The sequence below is a fragment of the Protopterus annectens genome, chromosome 5.part0 (genome assembly GCF_019279795.1).
Source record: "Protopterus annectens isolate FY-2018-M chromosome 5.part0, PAN1.0, whole genome shotgun sequence".
In the NCBI taxonomy this organism is placed as follows: Eukaryota; Metazoa; Chordata; order Ceratodontiformes; family Protopteridae; genus Protopterus; species Protopterus annectens.
Window position 1 is genome coordinate 967849195 of NC_056735.1, and position 20837 is coordinate 967870031.

General features: G+C 39.2%; 1 protein-coding gene across 2 annotated transcripts in view; it reads left to right on the plus strand.

The window, feature by feature from the left end:
- LOC122802908 (protein Atg16l2-like) overlaps positions 1–20837 on the plus strand; it is a 1475787-nt gene that overhangs the window by 930300 nt on the left and 524650 nt on the right. For both annotated transcript variants that reach the window (XM_044072730.1, XM_044072731.1), the window contains exon 9: positions 7320–7419. In XM_044072730.1, coding sequence (XP_043928665.1) covers positions 7320–7419 — 100 coding nt within the window. The remainder of the gene's footprint in view (positions 1–7319; positions 7420–20837) is intronic.

Here is a 20837-nt window from a genome sequence, read left to right on the forward strand (position 1 = left end):
AACAATACATAATGTCGTCCTTATCCTCAGTAGTCCACTCTATGGCTGTTTTTGTAATTTTTTTGGACAACTACTAACTCCTTCAACAGGGGGGGCTATCCTTCCCATGAACCTGGCTAAAGCCCATTGTAGAAATGTTTCTGTGTCTTGAGGCTTCTACACTGCCATTTTTCCAGTTCTGATACCATTGTACACACCAGGATTGGGCACTTTATTATCGTGAGGCTTGTGCACCAGACTATCTTTTTTATTTTTTAACCTACGTCTGTCCATGATATATGCTGTATAAAGTCTATACATCACTGGTGTCTTGGTGAGATTTTGTAAAAACACGGAATGAGAATGACTTCAGTTCTACCAATACTACTTTCTTTTCATTGCTGATTTCATCATCTCTTACTTCTTTCTTTTCCTTGCTGATTTCATCATCTCTTACTACTTTCTTTTCCTTGCTGATTTCATCATCTCTTACTACTTTCTTTTCCTTGCTGATTTCATCATCTCTTACTACTTTCTTTTCCTTGCTGATTTCATCATCTCTTACTACTTTCTTTTCCTTGCTGATTTCATCATTTCTTACTACTTTCTTTTCCTTGCTGATTTCATCATCTCTTACTACTTTCTTTTCCTTGCTGATTTCATCATCTCTTACTACTTTCTTTTCATTGCTGATTTCATCATCTCTCCATTTGAACTCCTTGCCTTCAGATACTTGCCAGTATGGACTGGTTATTTAGAGTTCAGAATATTAGCCTGATGCTGTGAAGTGGAACATGTCTAGACCACCCTGTACCATGAAGGACACTAGATTTTGTCAACATGGGCGTTTGAGATGGAGTTCTGAAATGAGCCCAGAGGTGTGATAGGTGCTGTGTAGCATGCCGGTATATTCAACAGTGTAGTAGGACAGCTGTGGTTTGATGGAGTGAATGCCTAGATTATTGAGTTAGCAGATAACCATTGTTTTACAGAAAAGTAGCAAACTAGTGTTCTAAAGAGGCAATCAAAATCACCTGTTTTGTAAAGAAAATAACAGCCAAGTGAAAGGAGCCATTTTCATACTGGGTTTTTACCAAAGACAGTCTTAAAATACTTATAGCTCCGACCTTTCTTGTGGAAATGCCAACGGTTAAAAAAGTAAGCCTTTGATGTTAGGCGAATGCAAGATGAGTAAAGGACATGGTGTCAAACATCAAAGATAGTCTTCCCAAAAAAATCCTTAAGCTATTCAGCTTTGCACTCATTGGAAGCACTGATGCTGCAGACTGTGTTCAGTTGATTTTTTTGCCAGATGTTTTGCTTTATCACAAAAGTTGTTAACTGCAACTGGAAAGGACATTTTTGAGGAATTGTCATGGGTGTTGAAGAAAATAAAACTTTCTGATTCTTGATTCTGGTACGTCAGTTAGTGGTACCCCATCCATGCCCAGAAAAACCCATAACTAACATAACAGTAACTTGGGAAGTATTAACAGATGTAAAAAAAGCATATATGTTATGTACAGATTTGGTATACTTGAATAGTTTTGTACTGAGTACTAGACTTGTCACATGACAGCTTCAAACTCAGAAATTGAAATCCTGCAACTGTGGACATCTATGTTTTGTAAGCATGACTGCTCTACAGAGATAGTGCACAAAGCATAACTAAGTAGTATGGGTAAAAGAAAATAAGCATCTGTGTCACCGTTTTTATTTCCTGAATAATATGGCATATCTGTCAGCTAAGCTACTCAGTGTTTTCTGTCATGAGGAAATAAAAAGATATCATTACTGTAGGTTACAGAAACCACTCACACACATCTGAATAACAGTCTCGATCCTGCTAAAATTCAGTAGTGAACAGTGTTCTGGACAAATATGATTTCTGTCATGTTATGTAATCTTACCCATGCTGTAATAAACACACAGGGAAACTAATGAAAGTCAAACCAAACTAATGCATTTATTAAATGGACATACTAAAAAATAGGTTCATTTTCAAAGTATTGCTCTTATAAATTCAGAAAAATGCTATAACAGGATGTTAGCATGCATATTCTGGAAGATATGAAGTCTGAAAAGATATTTAGTGATGTCCATCTTCACTCCTTTTTGCAGGAACATGCCAACACTTACTCCACTGGGATCAACTGCACTCCTTGTCCTGCCAATGCAGCAGTCCCATCAGGGCATTCCACCACATCTTACATCAGCATGACTCCCAACCTAAAACTGAGCTCCAAATCTGCCTCCTTGGAGATGTGAGAATTTCAGAAACCTTCTGTGACGCCCGTGTACTGGCCCAGCAATCAAGGAGCCTCAATCCTCAAAACTAACACCAGTGAGGGGTATCCACATTGGGAAAAAAATAATAAATACAAACACAGTAAAGTACAATTTTCCTTAAGAGCACACAGAGATCAGTCAGTCTGGGGCTGGTTTGTGTCTTTCTCTCCAGATCCTCAATAAGACTCCCCACTGGCACAGCTGTAGGGTCCAGATCTCAGCCTCGTGGGCAAGCTAAAACCTCCAGCACCCTCTCTATTCAAGCAGTGCTTCATAACCCTGCCCAGCTAGCTGACACACACACTTTGAGATAAGAGTTTATACAACCACACAGACACTCCTGGGGAAGGCTAGCACAGGTTCTCCAGCTGTGCCCTTTTTACCCAGACTATACAGTAGAAATTACTGCCACCACCCAGCTAATATTTATCAGCTACTCAATGCCGTTATTAAAGGGTGTCCAATTATTACTGTGCAATATTATTATCCAAATGGTAAGTGTGACTGAACAGCAAAGCTTATTTGGAGTGACTTGGTACAATATCACTATATACATGTAATGTATTCTTAGAGCTTAAATTATCTCTACACAAAACAGCCACAGTTGAAAGGTTTAAAAATATTTAATAATAAATAATAAAAACACCAAGACAATACTTCTTAATACACAGTGCCAGTCAAGAGTTCAGAGATCACAAAGGAATACTTAAAATAATACAGCAGAAAAGTTCTGACATCACAGAAAAACAAACTAGTCTAATCTTCCTATTTCCTAGCTATTTCTAAGAGAAACACTGAAGTCTAAGATCCTACTTTTATATAGATACAGGCAGTGCTGGTGATGTTGGATGTTCTCAAGACAAATGCTCTGGCTCTCATTCTTTCTGTCCTTAAATTGATAACACAGCATCACCGATTCATTTCAGATTACATCATTTTTTTCTGGTCCCCAGGCTAACAGATCTCAGAGGTTAATAGCCCCTTTGATCTTGCAGCTGGTCAGGAACCAGAGCAATAAAATAATTTATACATGCAAATTCTAGCCATTAACTCTGGCTTCAAAACAGTAGGCAGAATTCCTTCATCCAGACATATCAGCTGTGATTTTTGACATCAAAGATTTGACTTGTCAGCTTTGTTACAACAGATTGCACTGTTACATTTTTCCAGTTCCACATTTACCACCATTTTTTCCCATTTAAGAGAACAAGCCTGTGGCTTATATTAATATTTACAAATTTCTCTCTGGCTAGGCTGGCATCCATCACCTATCTTCACACCTTCTCCTGAAACTGAAGCATCGAATGACAAGATCTTAACATCAGGTATACAACCTCAACCTCCCAGACCAAGAAATCTGGACAAAGCCCAAAATAATAGGTGAACAAATGCCACAAAACTAGGGACAGATTTTAAATATTGCTCTGAGATGTTGCTAAAAAGTTAGGTTTTGCATTAGTATGTATTGTCTGAAGTATATGCTGCTACGTATGTTTGTGTATGTCCATGTTGACAGTGCTTTACAGGGTTAACAACATATATTGTTGTCAGTTTAAAAGTGCACTGATTTGATTCAGCATGCCACTCAGTTGACCCTGCCCATTGCCCTACCAGCCAGGAATTGTGGGTTCTAACATGAAATATTAACATAAAATCCTTCCTGTTTGCCAATGTTGATGGCTACCACCTTCTTGGATGTTGACAGGGACCTTAATATCCTAATGTTTCTTTTTGACCATACCAAATTATTAACGGACTTAAATATCAAACTGAAAAGACACAGGAAGTAAATCGGTCAGCAAACTATATCAGTATTTTATTCCATTCATTCAGAAATTTGAAATTGCTGCAGAAGCAGTTGACAGTAAGGTCATTCCTTTCTGATCTGTATACATTACTCCTGCTGAGACATTGAAATGCACAAAATGCTTTACTTGGATGGTGAACATTACCATACCAAAGTTTGAGGGTTCTTGAAGTGTTATGATAAGATGAAACTCTGTGGATTACCCATCTGGAGTACATTTTTTTTTAAACCGTTCCTCACTTCATATAGTAGGATCTTGCATAATCAAGCATCAGAATGACAGCAGTTTGCAATGACGATGCATTCACAGAGCATGATCTTGAAACTTGTTAAGAGTTGTCACATTTCTGTACTGATATACCCATATCCTACAGAAAATGCCCTTTTAATTTACTGCAGTACTTGGCAGCCCATAGTGATGTGAAAATCTCTTCTGTGAAATCAAGGATGTGAAAGTAATGGAAGGTCTGTTATAGATGGGTCTACTTGAGATGATCGAAATCTGAGTAGACTGACACTCAAATCACCAAGCCGAAAAGCACGAAGTTTCACATCGGCGAAACTTCATAGTACTGATGTCCAAATGCCCAATAGTCCAAGCTGAGCAGAACAGGAACTCCACGCTTGTGCACATTGTAGTGCAATCTCAGAGTTGGTATCTTTAAGTAGCAGGGGGTTTGGGAGGCACATCAGGGCGTAGTCCCCCCGCAAAAATGATAAAAGTAAAGGTTTGTAGTGAAGGTTTTTTTTTTTCTATTTTGTTATGAATATTCATGCCAGTGCTATGGAGACTGCCATGAATATTTAGTGGTAACTGTTAAGGGTTTAGATTTATTGGTTGGTGGGTGGGATGTGGGTGAGGGGAAGTATGTAGTTTTATTTGGAATGGTTTTGGGGTTTTTTATATGGTGTTTGTGTATGTTGCTCTTGGTACATTGTAGGGAGGTTAGTCGAGATTTTGTAGTTTCGTTGTTCTGTGTGGTGGGTATGTGAGGTGTCAGGTGTTTGAAATGTCGATCTTTAGGGATTGGTGATTTGAATGTTAGTCTACTAAGATTTTGGTAACCTCAAGTAGACCCGTTATAGACACACGTCTGACTGGAGTACTTCACATTGTTATCTCATCTGTTGCTGCAGAATTAGAGCATGTGTGCAGGCAAAATCAGTGCAAGGTTCTCTGCTAATAACTGTGATGTAATATGCAGTATGTGAGCAGATAGCAGTAGTTTAAACTGTGACTGGTGCTACCTTTCAGAATTTGCATGCTTATTGTTGGCCTTCAGCAACTTCCTTTCTGTAAATTCTAAGTTTAAAAATGTATCTTCAGTTGCAAGATATTTTTCATGCAATAAAGAATGCCATCAATTAACTCAGTCTGAAACCACCAGTGTTGTCTGATTAGTTATTGTAGCCTGTTGCACAAGGATCACAGAAGTGATTCAAACTTCTGTGTTCTTCCTTACAGGTTCATAGCTGCTTACTAGGATGGTTATCTGTGAGGATCTTAAGCCTAGCCTTAGATCCCTATGGTTGTTTTTTAGCCCTTACACTTTGTGTATGAATAACTAAGAGGTGATTAGAACAAGGGTATGCTTGTTTCCCCTTACCAGGGGTGAAGTTATGGTTTATCATCCAGTCATCTTAATTCCATTGAAAAGCGTATGAGTAGTGCATTGCTTTATTTGGGGGAAGGTGGTTTCATAGAAGGGGTATTCTCAGTGGTATATATATTTATCCCCATCATTATCTTGACAATGTGACTGTGAAACAGTATGATATTTTCTGTGGTAGACCGCTATATTTTGAATAATGGCAAGGTGGTCCACCAAACCCTTGCAAGTCTGCTATATGTCAACCTCTCACCAAAATGTTGTCTTACCCCTGATGTATTCCATTTATTGAAGACATTGGCCACTTCTTAGATTGGTAATCTGTTTTTGTATATTTCTAAATCATGCTTGGTTGCTGTAGCAGAATGTGTAGATTTTCCATATTAGAGATCTCAGAGAAAGGAATATACTTTTAATGAATTACAAAGTTTATTTTGAAAATAAAGTCGATGTGTGTTTGTGCACTTGTACTTAATACAAGTATGGCTGTGCCTATGTTTGTGTGTATGCATCTGCAGTTGATGTTTAACTTTTGTACACATCTGTAACTAATTGTAGTGTTTATGTGTGTAGTCTGTCGTTGCTGTTTCTAAACGAGCAGAACTGTCTGCTGCTATGCTTAGAAGGAAGTTAGGCTAGAGAACACAAAACTACCTTTATGTGTTCAGTTTCCTCAAATATTTACTGTAGATTAATACACAGCTGACGAGTGAATGCTAACCATGGAGGTCTAGCTTGGTATAAAGCACTTTTTACCATAGATTGACTTTAAACTGTCCAGTAAATGTTTTGTCTTATATAGTTACTCCATCTTTGAAGGTTTTATTGTAATTGATTTTCTTCACACATTTATGATAGTATTTGCTTACCCTGTAGTCACCTCAGCATCTTCCTTCACCTATATCCCCCTTATTCTATTTACTGTCATAAGTAATAAATGCATTTAATATTTGTCCCAACCCATTTTGTTTCTGTCCTTCCCTTACTTAATATTGACTATGTACATCTTAATATTATACAAATGTGTCTGCTAAGCTCATTACATACACCTGTTTCAATACATGCATGTTTTCTTATTTAACAGTCATATACTTTTGATTTTTTACTCTTTTGTTGAATACTTCATTGAAGTTTGTCATAGTTCTCTTTTTATTATTTTTTTATTTTGTTATTCATGTCTCTATAATCTCCTGGACTGAGGCTGAAATTGGTCACTTGTGAGCAGTACTTTACTCTGGTTAACATACATACAGACGTGCATGCATTCATACATGCATAAGTATGTAAACAAGAATGACTGTTGTTGTTAGTCTGCCATGGTTCAGGAATCTGTATTATATATTATAAGGGTGGTCGTAGAGTAATATAGGACACGATGTCTGCCTCTCAATACTGAAATAATTGGACTTAAGAAAGTTTGGCAGTTTATCAAGTCGTATCCATTCTTTGAGTGCTTATGAAGTGGGTGCAGGGCCTTGCTCAAGCTGCAAATTGCTTCATAGTCTGGGTGCTCCACTTCCTTAATTTGTAACGGTAGAATACTTGTACATAAGTTTTGCAAAAGTTTGCAGCTACTGATGCACGGTAACCAACATGTAGTACTCATTAATCTGACTTTCTTCCTCTTGCTTTAGGTATAAGATGAGACGAGTAGAAAGCCTTTGTGATGACTTCAAAGGACCTAGTTTTGTCTGCTGGTCAAGTCGTTTACCTACAAAAGCCCTGGAGATTGTGGTATTTTATTTCTTTATTAAAACTTTCAGCAGCTAATCTAAAGTCACTTTTCAACCTCCTTTGAAAGCTGCTAATTTTTCTGCACCACAGTTGATAACTACGCATAAAAAATGTAGTCGGGGACTAAAACTTCATACAGAAGTTCTAAGTGTATAATGCTTTTGTGAAAATATTTTCTTGTTTTAGGTATGTTAAATTATTCTGTGGCAGTTAGTCATGTTGATTTCTTTCTTTGTAATTAATTACATGTGCAAAACATGGATGCCAAAAAATTAACCTCAAGAAAAAAGCTCGAGAGCTGAATCTTGGCAGATGTTTAACTAAAGTGCTTTAGCATGTTAGTGCTATAAAAGTGGTATAGTTAAGAAGTAAATCATTAAATTCTTTATTTTTATGTACAAGACTCTCCGGCTATCTTTGTAGCAAGAAATGGTTCTGCGAGAACTCATTATATACTTTTCTTGCATTTCATAAGTTACAACCCTGCAGTATATTTTTTTTTTTTTTTTTTTTTTTTTTTTTTTTTTTTTTTTTTTTATAGGCAAAGCTTTATTGAAAGCTTTTCATACACATTTTACAATCCACAGGCATGTTGCATACAAAAAGAGTGTTCTGGTGGCTGCCTAGATCTTCTCAAGCCCTAACTATATAATATTACACTAACTAAGCAGGTCTGGTCAGCCCAGTACCAGTGTTTAAAATGCTTATACATGTGCACTGCCACCTGTTTTTATTGCAACTTCATTTCCCTTAAATAAGCATTGTTGTTCTCAGATAGGTACCACTTGATCCCGTGTGCTCCTACTTCTGTTTGATTACTTTACTTGGTGCCCTCACCACACTATTCAGCTCACACTGTTTAACCTCCTGCATCAGTTCAAGTACATTATCTTAGCTGGTGGCTCATTCATTTTAATTATTCAGTTCTTTGCCACTAGCATTACTAATCAAATTCATCTCTTTTTCACCCATTTTAATCCTGATATCCAGCCTAGCAAAAAAAAAAAAAGAGAGTTCTCAAGCAAGGTTTATTTACTTCCCCTTATTTTTGTCAGTATGCCTGTACCTATTTTCAAAAATCTTACAGTACCCGACAGCCCCATAATATATGTATTCAGTCTCCATAACCTTCAGCATTACACTGGCAGTACCCCCTAAAAACATCAGAGTAAATATTATTTAATTTTGTGGGAGTATAGACAGAGTGATACAAACATTTCCAGCCAAAGAATCCTGGGTCTTCTAGAGTTAGTGGCATATCTGGATTTAGGCATATTTCCTCCCATTACTTTAAAGTAATACTTGTGTCTAATTTTCTTTCCAGTTCAATTTTTTTATCAGTGGCTTACTTTCCCGTTAATACCAGTGTCTATTTTTTCCCAACTCTTTTTTTTTTTTATATTATTGGCCAACATCCCCCAGTCACCCATTAAACCTTGATGTGCTCTATTTATCACCCTTTCACTTTGCCAAATTCCATTCTGAATTGTATAATAAACTAAATTAATTTGTGCATGTGGCCTACCTTTGTCAACATTCTCTTCTTTTTTTAACACTTTGTCTTAAGCCCCATGTACTGTAGCTCTCAACAAATCATGGACAAATCTTAACGACTCGAGGACAAATCCCGAAATAATAAGGGATAACTTATCCAGAAATAATCAGGGACAACTTTTAAAATATTAGGACTATTAACTTGTGACACTGACAAAAGTGAAATAATCTACATTTTCTGAAGTAAAAGAAGTCTATAGCTCTAATTATTGTCACTAGTGTAATTCACCACCTTTTCACCAAAAGTCAACAGTTTTAGAAGGGATTAAGAGGGACAGAGCTAAAATTTTAGTAAAAATCAAGACACAGTTGAGAGGTGTACTAGGTACAGCAATTGTTCTCTTGTCAGCCAACCCCAAGTGTTCCGTAGCTTCCACCCAAGTCAGCATTGTAACCATAGTGTCTAGCTGATGACAATATCTAGTCTGCAGTCCTGTGTTACCAGAGAGAACCAGTCATGCTTTGCTGTCTCCTGTTGCATTTTCTGGGGGAGTATACTATCCTATCTGAAGCACCTCTTTCTTCCATCTGCTATTGTCCTTTTTACTTAATATTCTGTCCACCACCTTATATATAGTATTCCTCCTGGTGTTGTTCATTAGTCTGCATTGCAGTCAGAATCCCAACCTTCTCACCTCATCACTGTCCTTCCTCCTTCTGCTGGACATCTCTTTCCATCTAGGGCTGTAATTTGACAAGTGTGACAAATAAAGTAAGTTGGACTTGTTCAGTACGTCTCATCATATTAGGAAGACACAGCTTGTCTTCGTCATGGGGCAGCATTATTTTCCCATTTAACTCTTGGTCTTGTGCCTCCACATGTGAGTCACTTCAATTCTTTGTCCACTTTCTTCCACACTAAGGTGTCTGGTTCATAGAAATGTGACTGACTGATGTATATGATCAGTGGAACAAGGAAATTTTTTATTATTAGTTGTATCTTGCTGTATAAATCTAGTCTTAACATCTTGTATGTTCGTATTTTTCTCACAAGGTCTCCCCCATCTCTTTAGTTGCAAATTTGTTGGATTTAAATATTACACCTGTATATTTAATTTTATTATTGCCCCACAAATAAAGGATATCGCTGTGCCATTGGTTGCAGAGTTTGTAGCAATTGTCCTTGTTTTAATATTATTAATTTTATAACCTGTAAAAGCTGAAACTGATTCAAAACTTAACTGAAGTTATATACGGTATGATCCCATTTATTCTCACTAGGGGTGATATATAATTATTGACCATGGAACGGGTAAGGCCAGTCTAACACCAAATGGGATTGGTTAATTCAAGCACAAAAAGGGAAATTGGCTAGGCTTAAAATGACCCCAAAGAGGAACTAACCTAATGTTTACCTTGTGAGCCTATAAAAAAGAAAACATGATGGGTATTTCCTCCATCACATCAGACTGATACATTAATGTATAATCTGCAAATAGTGATGTTTATGTTGTGTACCTAATCAGTCAAATCCCTTCATTGCTGATTTTGTAAACTTTTCTGCCAAATGTTAAGCCTGTAAAGAGTGGGGAAGAGTGAGCATTCTTACCATGCTACAAGTTAAACTTCCTAGACAGCCTTCCATCAATTTTTATTCTTGCTTGGGATCTAGTATTACATTTTTCTTGTAAAGATAATAAGAGTTGCAACAAATCCCATCTTTAGCGTGGTCCCTCATAAATAAACCAGTGCACACCATCAAATTCTTTCTCCACGTCTACACCCATTAAGAGAAGTGGAGCTTTTTGATTTTCTGCATCATTTTGGAACATAATTGTTGTATTGATACTATAAAATGTCTTGACTGTCCTCAACAAATCCACTTTGGTCTTCATCTGTCAGCCTCAACAAGACCCCTTGTATACTTTTTAGTAAAATGGACATGAATATTTTATAGTTGTGGTTTAGCATCGGAAGGGGCCTATAGGTTTTTGGATGTAGAAGATCTTTCCTCCTGTTTGAGTGGTACCACCACAGTCGCCTCTTCTAAGGAACATAGTATTTGTCCTTCTTTGTGCACCTGATTTATTAAGATCCCACAAACCCTCAATAATGGGTGTCTGTCTCTCTTTAATGTCCATTCCTCTTCTAGAATTTCATCACTCCCGTGCGTTTTGTCTGCTGCCGTTCTGATCAAATTTAATTTATTTCTCTTCTTGAATAAATTTTCCCTCTGTCTTTCATTACTCACTTACTTCTAGATGTCCCAGACCTAAGTGTGTAATAATTTCATTCCCCACATTTCACTTCTATATACAATTTCATAGCAGTTCCTAAAATGTCTAGGATCTCCTGTGGCTTTTTGGTTATCTTTTCAGTGTTAGGGTTCCTAAATCTAATAATCAGTCATTCTAATTTTTGTTTAGCTCTCCTAGCTAATATTTTTGGGCTCTTAGGTTAGCATAATAATAAAAAAGTTATTTCAAAAAGGTCACTGTTCTTTTGAGGATCTATCCAAACATGCCGGCGCTTTTTCTTTTTCTTCCTCAAAGCTGTTGTGTTCCTCCATAGTCCTTGTCCTCATGTGCCCATGAACTTAAGGATTTCCTTATATTTTTCATGGCCCAGCATTGTTTTTCTCTCTCTATAAATTTTGTCTTAAAAGTTTCTTTAAACTCTTCCCAGGCTGAAACTATATCGTCTTTTTGAAGGCTAATGCTACTTAAGGCTTCAGTAAGGACTTAAGTTACCTAAATGTTACCTCTTAAGCAAACTGAGACAGACTTTAGATGCTGTCTCTGTGTCTGCTTGCAAATGTCAATAGTCTGACAGTGTTATTGGATGTGTATCTAGTCCCTTTATCTGAGTTTTATGTTCAATATCCAGTATATATATATATATATATATATATATATATATATGTGTGTGTGTATGTATCTATGCGTGTATATATATATATGTATGTATGTATATATGTATATATATGTATGTATGTATATGTGTGTGTGCATGTATGCATGATATATATATATATATATATATATATATATGTGTGTGTGTGTGTGTATATATATATATATATATATATATATATATATATATATATATATATATATATATATATATATATATGGGATCCGTACAGATCCTACTTTTATGCCAAAGGTGGTCTCCAGGGTATCCTTGAACCAAGCTATACATTTACCTACATTCTTCCCCAACCCACAGAACAGGGGGGAAAAACTACTACACACCTTGGATGTACACAGACAACTGCGCTACTACCTGGACAGAACTAAGGCCAGCAGAAAAACTGACCAGCTTCTGGTAGCATATGCAACAGGAGTGCAAGGAAAAGCAATTTCAAAGCAGACAATCTCAAAATGGATAGGAAATTGCATTCGATTCTGCTACTCATTTCATGGGAAGACAACTCCTGAAAATATCAGGCCTCACTCCACAAGAGCTACAGCCACCACTACAGCTTTCCTATGAGGAGTGGCTACCAAAGACATTTTAGAAGTTGCTACTTGGAGCTCCGTGCATACATTTGCCAAGCATTACAATCTTCCTTTATACTCCAGATCCCGAGCAGGTTTTGCAACTGCTGTTTTACAAGGGATCTTAACTACACCATCATTATCTTAGTGCCTCCTCCCCCAGTTTGGCTATGGTATTCTACCCATATGTTATGACTGCAGATGCATGCTTGAAGGACATAGTACAGTTTTGTACCTACCATAAATGTAGATGTCCGATAGGTATGCATCTGCAGTCAGGATTACCCACCCTCCTTCCCTCTGTGGTATTCCTAGGGTACTTACCCCTCTTTTAGCTAGCTGGGGGAATCTATTATGGTGTATTTGTTTGTATGTATATATGTATATATATATTTTGCTTTCTACTGTTTGGAATTTTCTACATTTATCCAAATTTAGCCTTCCTAGAGGGCACCTGGCATCTGGGGCAAGAAACACTGAGGAAAATGGCGTGGGCTGATGCCTTTATACCCCAGGAGCTATGACGTCGGGTGAAGTGCGACATCAGCCGAGGCCAGACCCAGACTTTGGAATCCGGCCGACCGAAGGGCTGCCTGAGGCAGGACAACCCATATGTTATGACTGCAGAATCATACCTATCGGACATCTAGATTTTATGGTAGGTACAAAACTGTACTTTCTCCCATTCTAGACACAATAGAAGAGTCTTTGTGGGTTCTCTTCAAGCAGCTTTATTTTATACAAACACATCATTGTAGAAGATTACTGACTTTAACTTAGGTAACTTATATACAAACTAACAACTGCGATAATGCATGCTCTCACTGTGGCTGCTCTTACAAAATGGCACTAGGGATTGCAGGTGTGTGAAATTTATGTGTGTACATACAGTCCTGACATGCTTCTTAAAGATACAGCACTCTTCACTTGCACTCTGATCTACGGTCAGTTTCAGCTTTTCTTTGCTGTGCAGATAAGTTCCCTTTGGGGAGTAAAACTTCCATTTTATTAAATTTTGTTAATGTTTTATTACTTTCCTCTTCAGGAAAGTTATTTTAAAGCTAGGAGTGTTGTTATTTGACAGACTATCTTGAAACTGTAACATATCTTAAAACAGAGCACTTGTTTTTTCTGTCAGTTTAAACGTAGTGTACACTAACTGAAAATACATTTTCTGTGGAGAAATTGTGTTTATTTTTTCATTGTGTGGCTGCCATAGTGTTTGAATGTGCTTTTTACTGTGTTTTTTCTTTAGTCAAAAAGGTAACTTTTGTGGACTGGTAGTTTTACAGGCATTTGCTGCTCCTGTTCCCCAGGAAAGAGTACCATTTTCAGCTTGACAATGGAACAGACGACTGATCCCACAGTCAGTCCTTCCAGCCACAAAAAAGAAAAAGTTAAGCGAACAGCTTTTGTCACTTCAGCAGGCTAGCAATTTGCCTTCATTGCAGGTGGGTGCTTCTGCTGTGATCAATCATTGTACCTCAGACCCTCATCTTCTACCGAGGATTCCTCTGGTGTGGCATCTGCATCTACTATGGACCAGGGGTTAGCTACTTCCTCTGCGGCTGTTGAAGTCCCTCAGTGGGCAAGAGAGATACACTTTTGTTGATCCTGATCGAGGGAACAGGGAAGCTTTCACTGTTGTGTCAGAATACTTTGCCCATCACTGGGATGCAGCTGCTGCTTTAGTAACACAGTTGACACCATTTTTCCTGTCAAAAAGAAATTAAAAAAAGCATATATCTGTTCATCCTCAAATTTGTTTAGATAGGAATAGTTTACTGGGACTGGCTCAGGGTTTAATTCCTGTTGTCAATACTTCTTAAGTACTTTCTGGTAAAAGAAACAGGGATTCTTCATTTTCCTGAAGGCATTCAAGGTTATGAATCTGAACAGGAAGATGCAGGGCTGGATTCAGGGTTTTGTCCTCTTATTTCTGATTCAGACTCAGAGGAGAGCTTAGTTTCTGTTTGTCACTGTAGGGGTTTCTTTTTCTGTGAGACTATTGCTAAAATGTTCCCATGTTTTCATTTTTAAGAACACTGAGGTTTCTCAGTCCTGCAGACTGTACTATGAGTTATTACAGAAGGATTTTTCAGAACCTTCACCCATTCTTCCTGTCCTGTCTGCTTTAGAGGATGTGTGCTTTACTGCCTGCAGTTTTCCTGATAGTCAGCCAGCTGTCCCTAAAAATCCCAATAGGATGTATAGCATTCCTTAGTCTTTTAAACACTATTCCCAAACATGACCCACTGCAAGTCCTTGGTTAGTTCCAATTCTATTTCTAATAAGGATGGAAAAAATTATTGCTGGGTATTAGAAAAAATATATACTTCTGCAGCTTTGATTTTCAGAATATTATATTGTCAGGCTCATAAGTTAAAGTTTGTTCTGACAAATTGTGAAAAGTATGAGAAATGTTTTATCTACAGTTTCTTCTTGTGAAGAAAAAGTTGCTTTAAATAACATAATTCTTCTATAAAACATGTTACTACTCCCTGTTTGCAGTGTATTATGATTCTGTTGATACTTATTCTAGGCCTCTGGCCACTGGTACTGTTTTGATGAGGTTTGCATGGCTGCATTCTGAGAACATCCCAGGTGATGTTAAAATGAGATTTTAAATTCTCCTTCGGATAGACATTTAGTTTGGTGGCCACTGAGCTACAGTGGTGATCAGAAAGTGTGATGAAAGGGGTGAGATAATCCAGAGAATCTCTACAAATTTCATCCTTCCATTTCCAAATTTTGTGAGGGATTATCTAAATCCTCATCCAGCTTGGGAAAAAAGCAGAACAAACAGTCTCAACAACATACAGGTAAACTGAAGTTTAAGAAGAAATGGCAAGGGGCTTCCAAAACTAAGCCTTGAACCTCCCAAAACGTAGGACAGTCCAACACATCTGAATGACTCTTCAAGAGGCCTTGTTGTGACCCCTACTCACCCTGGTCTTTTTTCTTCCAGAAAGTCTGAATGTCCATTTTTCTCCTTGGCAACATATTGTTTCAGACAAATGAGTTCTGAAGATCATTCATCGAGGTTACTGATAGCAGTGGAAGGAAATTCCTCTTTTCCAGGGGGGTCATTCCTCATCTTCCAGATCAGAATGTTTTGCATTCACTGGTTCTACATGTTGTCCCAAGGAGTGATAGAACCAGTTCCTCCTTCCCAGGTGGGGAAGGGTTTTTGTTCAAGGATGTTCTTACTGTCAAAGAAAGAAAGTAGTTGGAGACCAGTTCTGGTTTCCTAAACCTTTTTGTAATAGTGCCTCAATTCAGAATGATGTCACTTCACAACCTATCTTCCTCTTTCAAATTTCCTGGTAACACTTGATGTAAAAGATGCTAATCATCACATCCCTATTCGTCCAGATTTCAGATTTTTCTTAAAATTTTGTGTGTCAGGATCACATTGTCAGATGCTGTTCGTAATCAGTGTTGCAGTACTGATTCTTGTGTCTTCTTGCTGTGCAGATGCCTTCAACTGACCCAATTTCCAGAGTCTTTACATCACCACCAGCTGTTGGACTTGCAAAGACCATCGTCTGGGTATGAGAATGATGTCTACCGTCATCTTCAGTTCTTTCTAGTCATGCAGCCCGATTTCTCATGTGTTCAGAATGCTCAGTCTTGCCTGTTGCGTTCTCAGGGAACCTTCTTCTTCAAGTAATTTAATATTCAAAAAAGTCAGTCATTGCTTGAATTGAGAGAAGAATGTGACATAAAGATTTTCACTTGTTTTGTCTGTTCTGCTTGAGATATCAGCATGACATCCCGAACTGTCCTGACTGTGCAAATTTCCATGCATAAACTCTCAGATGTAGGGCCGAGGTGCTTGTCACCCATATGGAGTACTCTTCTTTGGCCTCCTTAGTGGAGTTGCAATCCAGTGTTACCACAGGCTTTCTGCATACTTCGGTGTCTGCTATCATCATTTCAGAAAAAACAGAAAGGTTAAAAGATAAAGGTCACTGATGTTACCAAAAAAGCTCCAACTATAGCTCTTAAGACGACTGACAGCCTAGGTGAGGCACTTTTGCATCTCCCTGGTCTGGCAACTGGCAACTCCTAGGCCTGAACATTCTGACAGGAACCTTCAGGAGGTTGCCATGGTTTCCAGCCTACTACAGATGGTACCATGGATCACACAACTTCCGGGTCTTAGATTGCTGTGCAGGCCTCATCTTCGGAAGTCCGTGCTGTAGCTGTTAAGGGACACTCCCTGTCTTCCCTGACTACTGAAGCTACAACCAAAGTTTTGGTCGACGACCACGTCTTCTGGTCACCCCTTTAAAAATGGACAAGCAAACAGAAGTGAATCACTAACTTTGCTTGTCCACTCTCTCCGACCACTTCTCAGACCAATGTCCAAAACCTCCTTAAAATAACACAGGAGTTTATGGCCTTCACAAACTTTACAGAACCTTTTCATTCTTCCTCCTCCTATGCCTCCCCATCTAAAAGGAGAAGGAAGTAGCTTTTCTGGAAGAGGAAGATTCCACTAGCTCAAAGGATGAGGAAGAATTGTCTTATTCTGGCCACTTACCACCTCAAACTTATGTAGACTCAGGCTCAGATGACACCGTCTCTTCCATGTTCCCCTCTGAGAACTTTTCCTTTGGTAATAAACTATACAAAATGAAGGCGACTTTCATTTGGGAACATAAGCAGTTCTCCCAGGCCTAGACACACTACAGGGAACTACTAAGCTTACCTTCACCTAGACCACCAGCAATGTATCCAGTACACATTATACTAACATAAGGGTGGACAGAACCAGCGTGAGAGTAATGACCTCCTTCTGGCTGTGACAACACCTGTTCTGTGGTTCTCAGTGAATGGAGATTCTGCACCATAATGCATGTGGTAGACCTCCTCAGCCAAGTCAAGAAATCTGGCTTCCACCCCCACCTAGTCACCCTCAAGTTAACTACCAGGAGGATTGCATTTTCACATCTAGGATTGCATCCAATCCCAGAGTGTTCTTCATTTTAAGGAAAGCAGGAAAGCCCAATATCAGGGAATCATACCAGGCAAAATGGAAAAGATTTTCCACTTGTTGTCACAGCAGTGACACTAACTATGCTGAGACAGATAGCTCAGTCTTGCAGTACCTTTCAGGCCTCTTTAGACAATGACATTCTTATTTCAGCATTAAGGTACATGCATCTGCCATGTCAGCTTGCCCGCACAGTGCTGCACCTATCTTCTCATACCTGCACATGAAACTTTTTTAAAAGGAGTTCATAGGTGTTTACTAGGCTAACGACCACAAGGGCCTTTTTAAGCCTAGCCATGCATCCCAGTGATTCACGTGAGACCACCAAGAGAGAATCCCATTCTGGCATGGGGTCTAAATTGTGTGTTAGGAAACCTAACCTTGTCATCCTTTGAACCTGCTATCACTACCTGTCTAAAAATCCTCACCTGGAAGGCCAGCTTTCTTACAACTGCAACGTCATCTAGGAGAGTTTGTGCGCTACAAGCCCTCGTGTGTAAATAACCTTTGACTGTCTTCCACAGGGATAGTCACCCGTAGAACAAATCCGTCCTTTACACCTAAGGTGGCATTGGAACATAGTTTTAAACCATTCTGTCTACCAGTCTTCTACCCAAATCCTCAGAAGAGGACAGAGTAAGTTCTTCAAAACCTGGATGCGCTCAAGCAGATCAGGTAATATCTACACAGGGCAAAAAACTCTAATAGAGCAGAGCAATTTCTGGTGGCTTTCACAGAGACTAAACAGGGCAGTCCTGTCTGCAAACAAGCCACAATTGGATAGCTAACTATATTAAGTTCTGTTACTCACAAAAGGGAAGGGATTTGCCTGGGAGTATTAAAGCACACTCCTCTTCGTGTGTCAGATTGTTCATTCACTGTTTAGAAAGACCTGAAATTGGCACCAAAGGATGCCGTTCTTATTCTTTGTTTTCCATATGCCAGTCTTCGAACGTCTGTTAGCTGGGGTTGATGTAAGGACTTTGGAAATCATGCCAGTCGATGGCTTCTGCATGGCAGGAAGACCCAAGAATCAGTACTGCAACACTGATCTATTCTAACATGTGCAGTTATGGTAAGTGGCACATGACTGTGCTTTCTCTGCTTTACCGTTTGGACTAGCTACTGAACCAAGACTATTGACAAAGTGTCTGTGACTTTTGTCTTACAATCAGTGACTTATTTGGCACATATTACAAGGTTTCAGAGGGACTTGACTGAGGAACTTTCCAAGTCCCTCTCTGGGTTTGTGTCTGCTGATGACAAGAAAATTGTTAAGTTTGCATCTGGTCATCCTTTAATTCCTGTTCAGTGCTTCCATGTGTCAGATCTGCAATGGTACAGAGAGCATTTCAGTAGCCGCAGGATCAGACGTCATGGTTTGGAAGCATGTTTTGATGTGTTTATGCAATTTTGCAAAACTCTTTAAGACGTCTGTCATCAATACTTCCTTTGATAGATCAACCCTTTTTGGACCTAAGATTAAAGAGACACTCTCCAGGAGTGAAAAGGATGGAAAAACCCATAGGAATACAGTCTTCTACTCCTCAGACTACCTTCTTCATGAAACAGAAAGGGGGCAGGCACATGTGGATTTGAAAGTCCCAGGTATCTTCACAGGACTCCTTTGGAGATAGATCCCCCTGGGGCAGGGGAGGATCTCTAATGGCAGACATCACCCATATGGCAGAGGAGGCCCATAAAACCAAGGCTTCAGGGCTCCATTCACCAAGAATCCTTACCAGCTCTCCTGAGGGATTGCCCAGCTGCTCCACTCTGGAGGCAGTCGGGGGCGCTTATCTCTGTACCTGGAAGCCTGTACATCCATCACCAAAGATGTCTGGGTGCAGGTAGTCATTACCAGAGGCTGCTACATTCCATTTTCTCATTTGCCACCAAAAGTATCAAAGAAATTACCCAACATACCACCCCATAAGAGAAAAGGGCCAGCCTTAGAAATTGAAAAGCTGCTAACAAAAAGAGTCATCCAAAAGGTCCCACCAGACCAGCAAGGGTCCAGAACTTAATCAAGATTCTTTATGGTGCCAAAAAACAAGGACCTGAAGCTGATCTTGGACTTAAGCCATCTGAATATGTTTGTCAGACAGTCAAAATTCCAAATGGTCATGGTTCAATCTATACCTGCTTTTAAGGAAGGATTATTGTATGTGCTTGACAGACCTCCAGCTTGTGTACTGTCATATCAAAATAGACAGATAGTCCAGGAGGTTTCTTTCCTTCTGGCTGGGAGCCAGACATTTCCACTTCATACTCTTGCCCTTTGGTTTCACCACAGCCACCAGGTGTTCACCAAGTGCATGATAGTGGTCACCGCTCACTTGAGATTGTTAGGATTCCATGTATTTCTCTACCTCAATGACTGGCTCCTCATTGCTCCCACCATTGATCTCTTGATTCATGCCAGGCACTATCTTCTTTGCTTTTGCTTCAAACTGGGCATCAGAATCAATTACAAGTCACAACTCACTCCCACACAAGTCCTGGAGTTCATAGGTGCTCATTTAGACATGGTTTCTCAGGTAACAAGGCTGCCACAGTCCAGAATGTCTATGTTAGAAAATCAGGCCCTACAACTACTGTCTCTTAAAACACCTCCAGCCAGATTGGTTTTACAACTCCTAAGTTCCATGACTGCCTCAATTACACTTGTTCCACTGGTGATATCTGGCAGTTCAGTGGTCAGAAAGATGGCAGCCAATGAATTTTCCTATACAGGTTACCAAAACTTGCAGGGAACATGTAACCTCGTGGATTCAAGCACAGGAGGTTTCTCAGGTTGCCCCTTTGTTCTACCCTTACCCAAGGCCACGGTGACCACAGATGATTCCTAACTAAAGTGGGGAGAGGCACTACTTGGGGAAGGCTTTTCAAAGCACATGATCCCCTCAAAGGCCTGGAGATGAGTCCTAGTGTTGCAGGCATTCCAGGATGTTTTGCTTCTAGGGATGATTGCTATACAGACAGAAACATATCATTGGTCTGATACATCAGTGAACAAGGAGTATTGGTCTGGTATATCAGCAAACAGGGAGGATCCTACTTTTACCCCTTGTGTTGAGAAGTGATGAGAGTGTGGCAGTAGGTCTCTTCTGCCCTCTTTCTAATAGCAATGCACATTCAAGGTAAATCCAACATGTTAATCAAAAGATTGAGTAGGTCTGTTTTATTGACTCTCCATTTGTCAGTGGTGAAACAGATGCTTCATCAATGGGGCCAACATTGTTGCTATCTTTGCACTTCTTCCCACAACTTCAAATTTAGCAGGTACTTTGCTCTGATCCCCCAGAGGGGGAGTCACCAAGAGATGGTCTGATTCACCATTAGCCCCCCCCCGTCTCCTTTATGCATACCCACCGACCCCCCCCCCATTCCAAAGTTTCCACAGAAAGCATTCCAGTGGA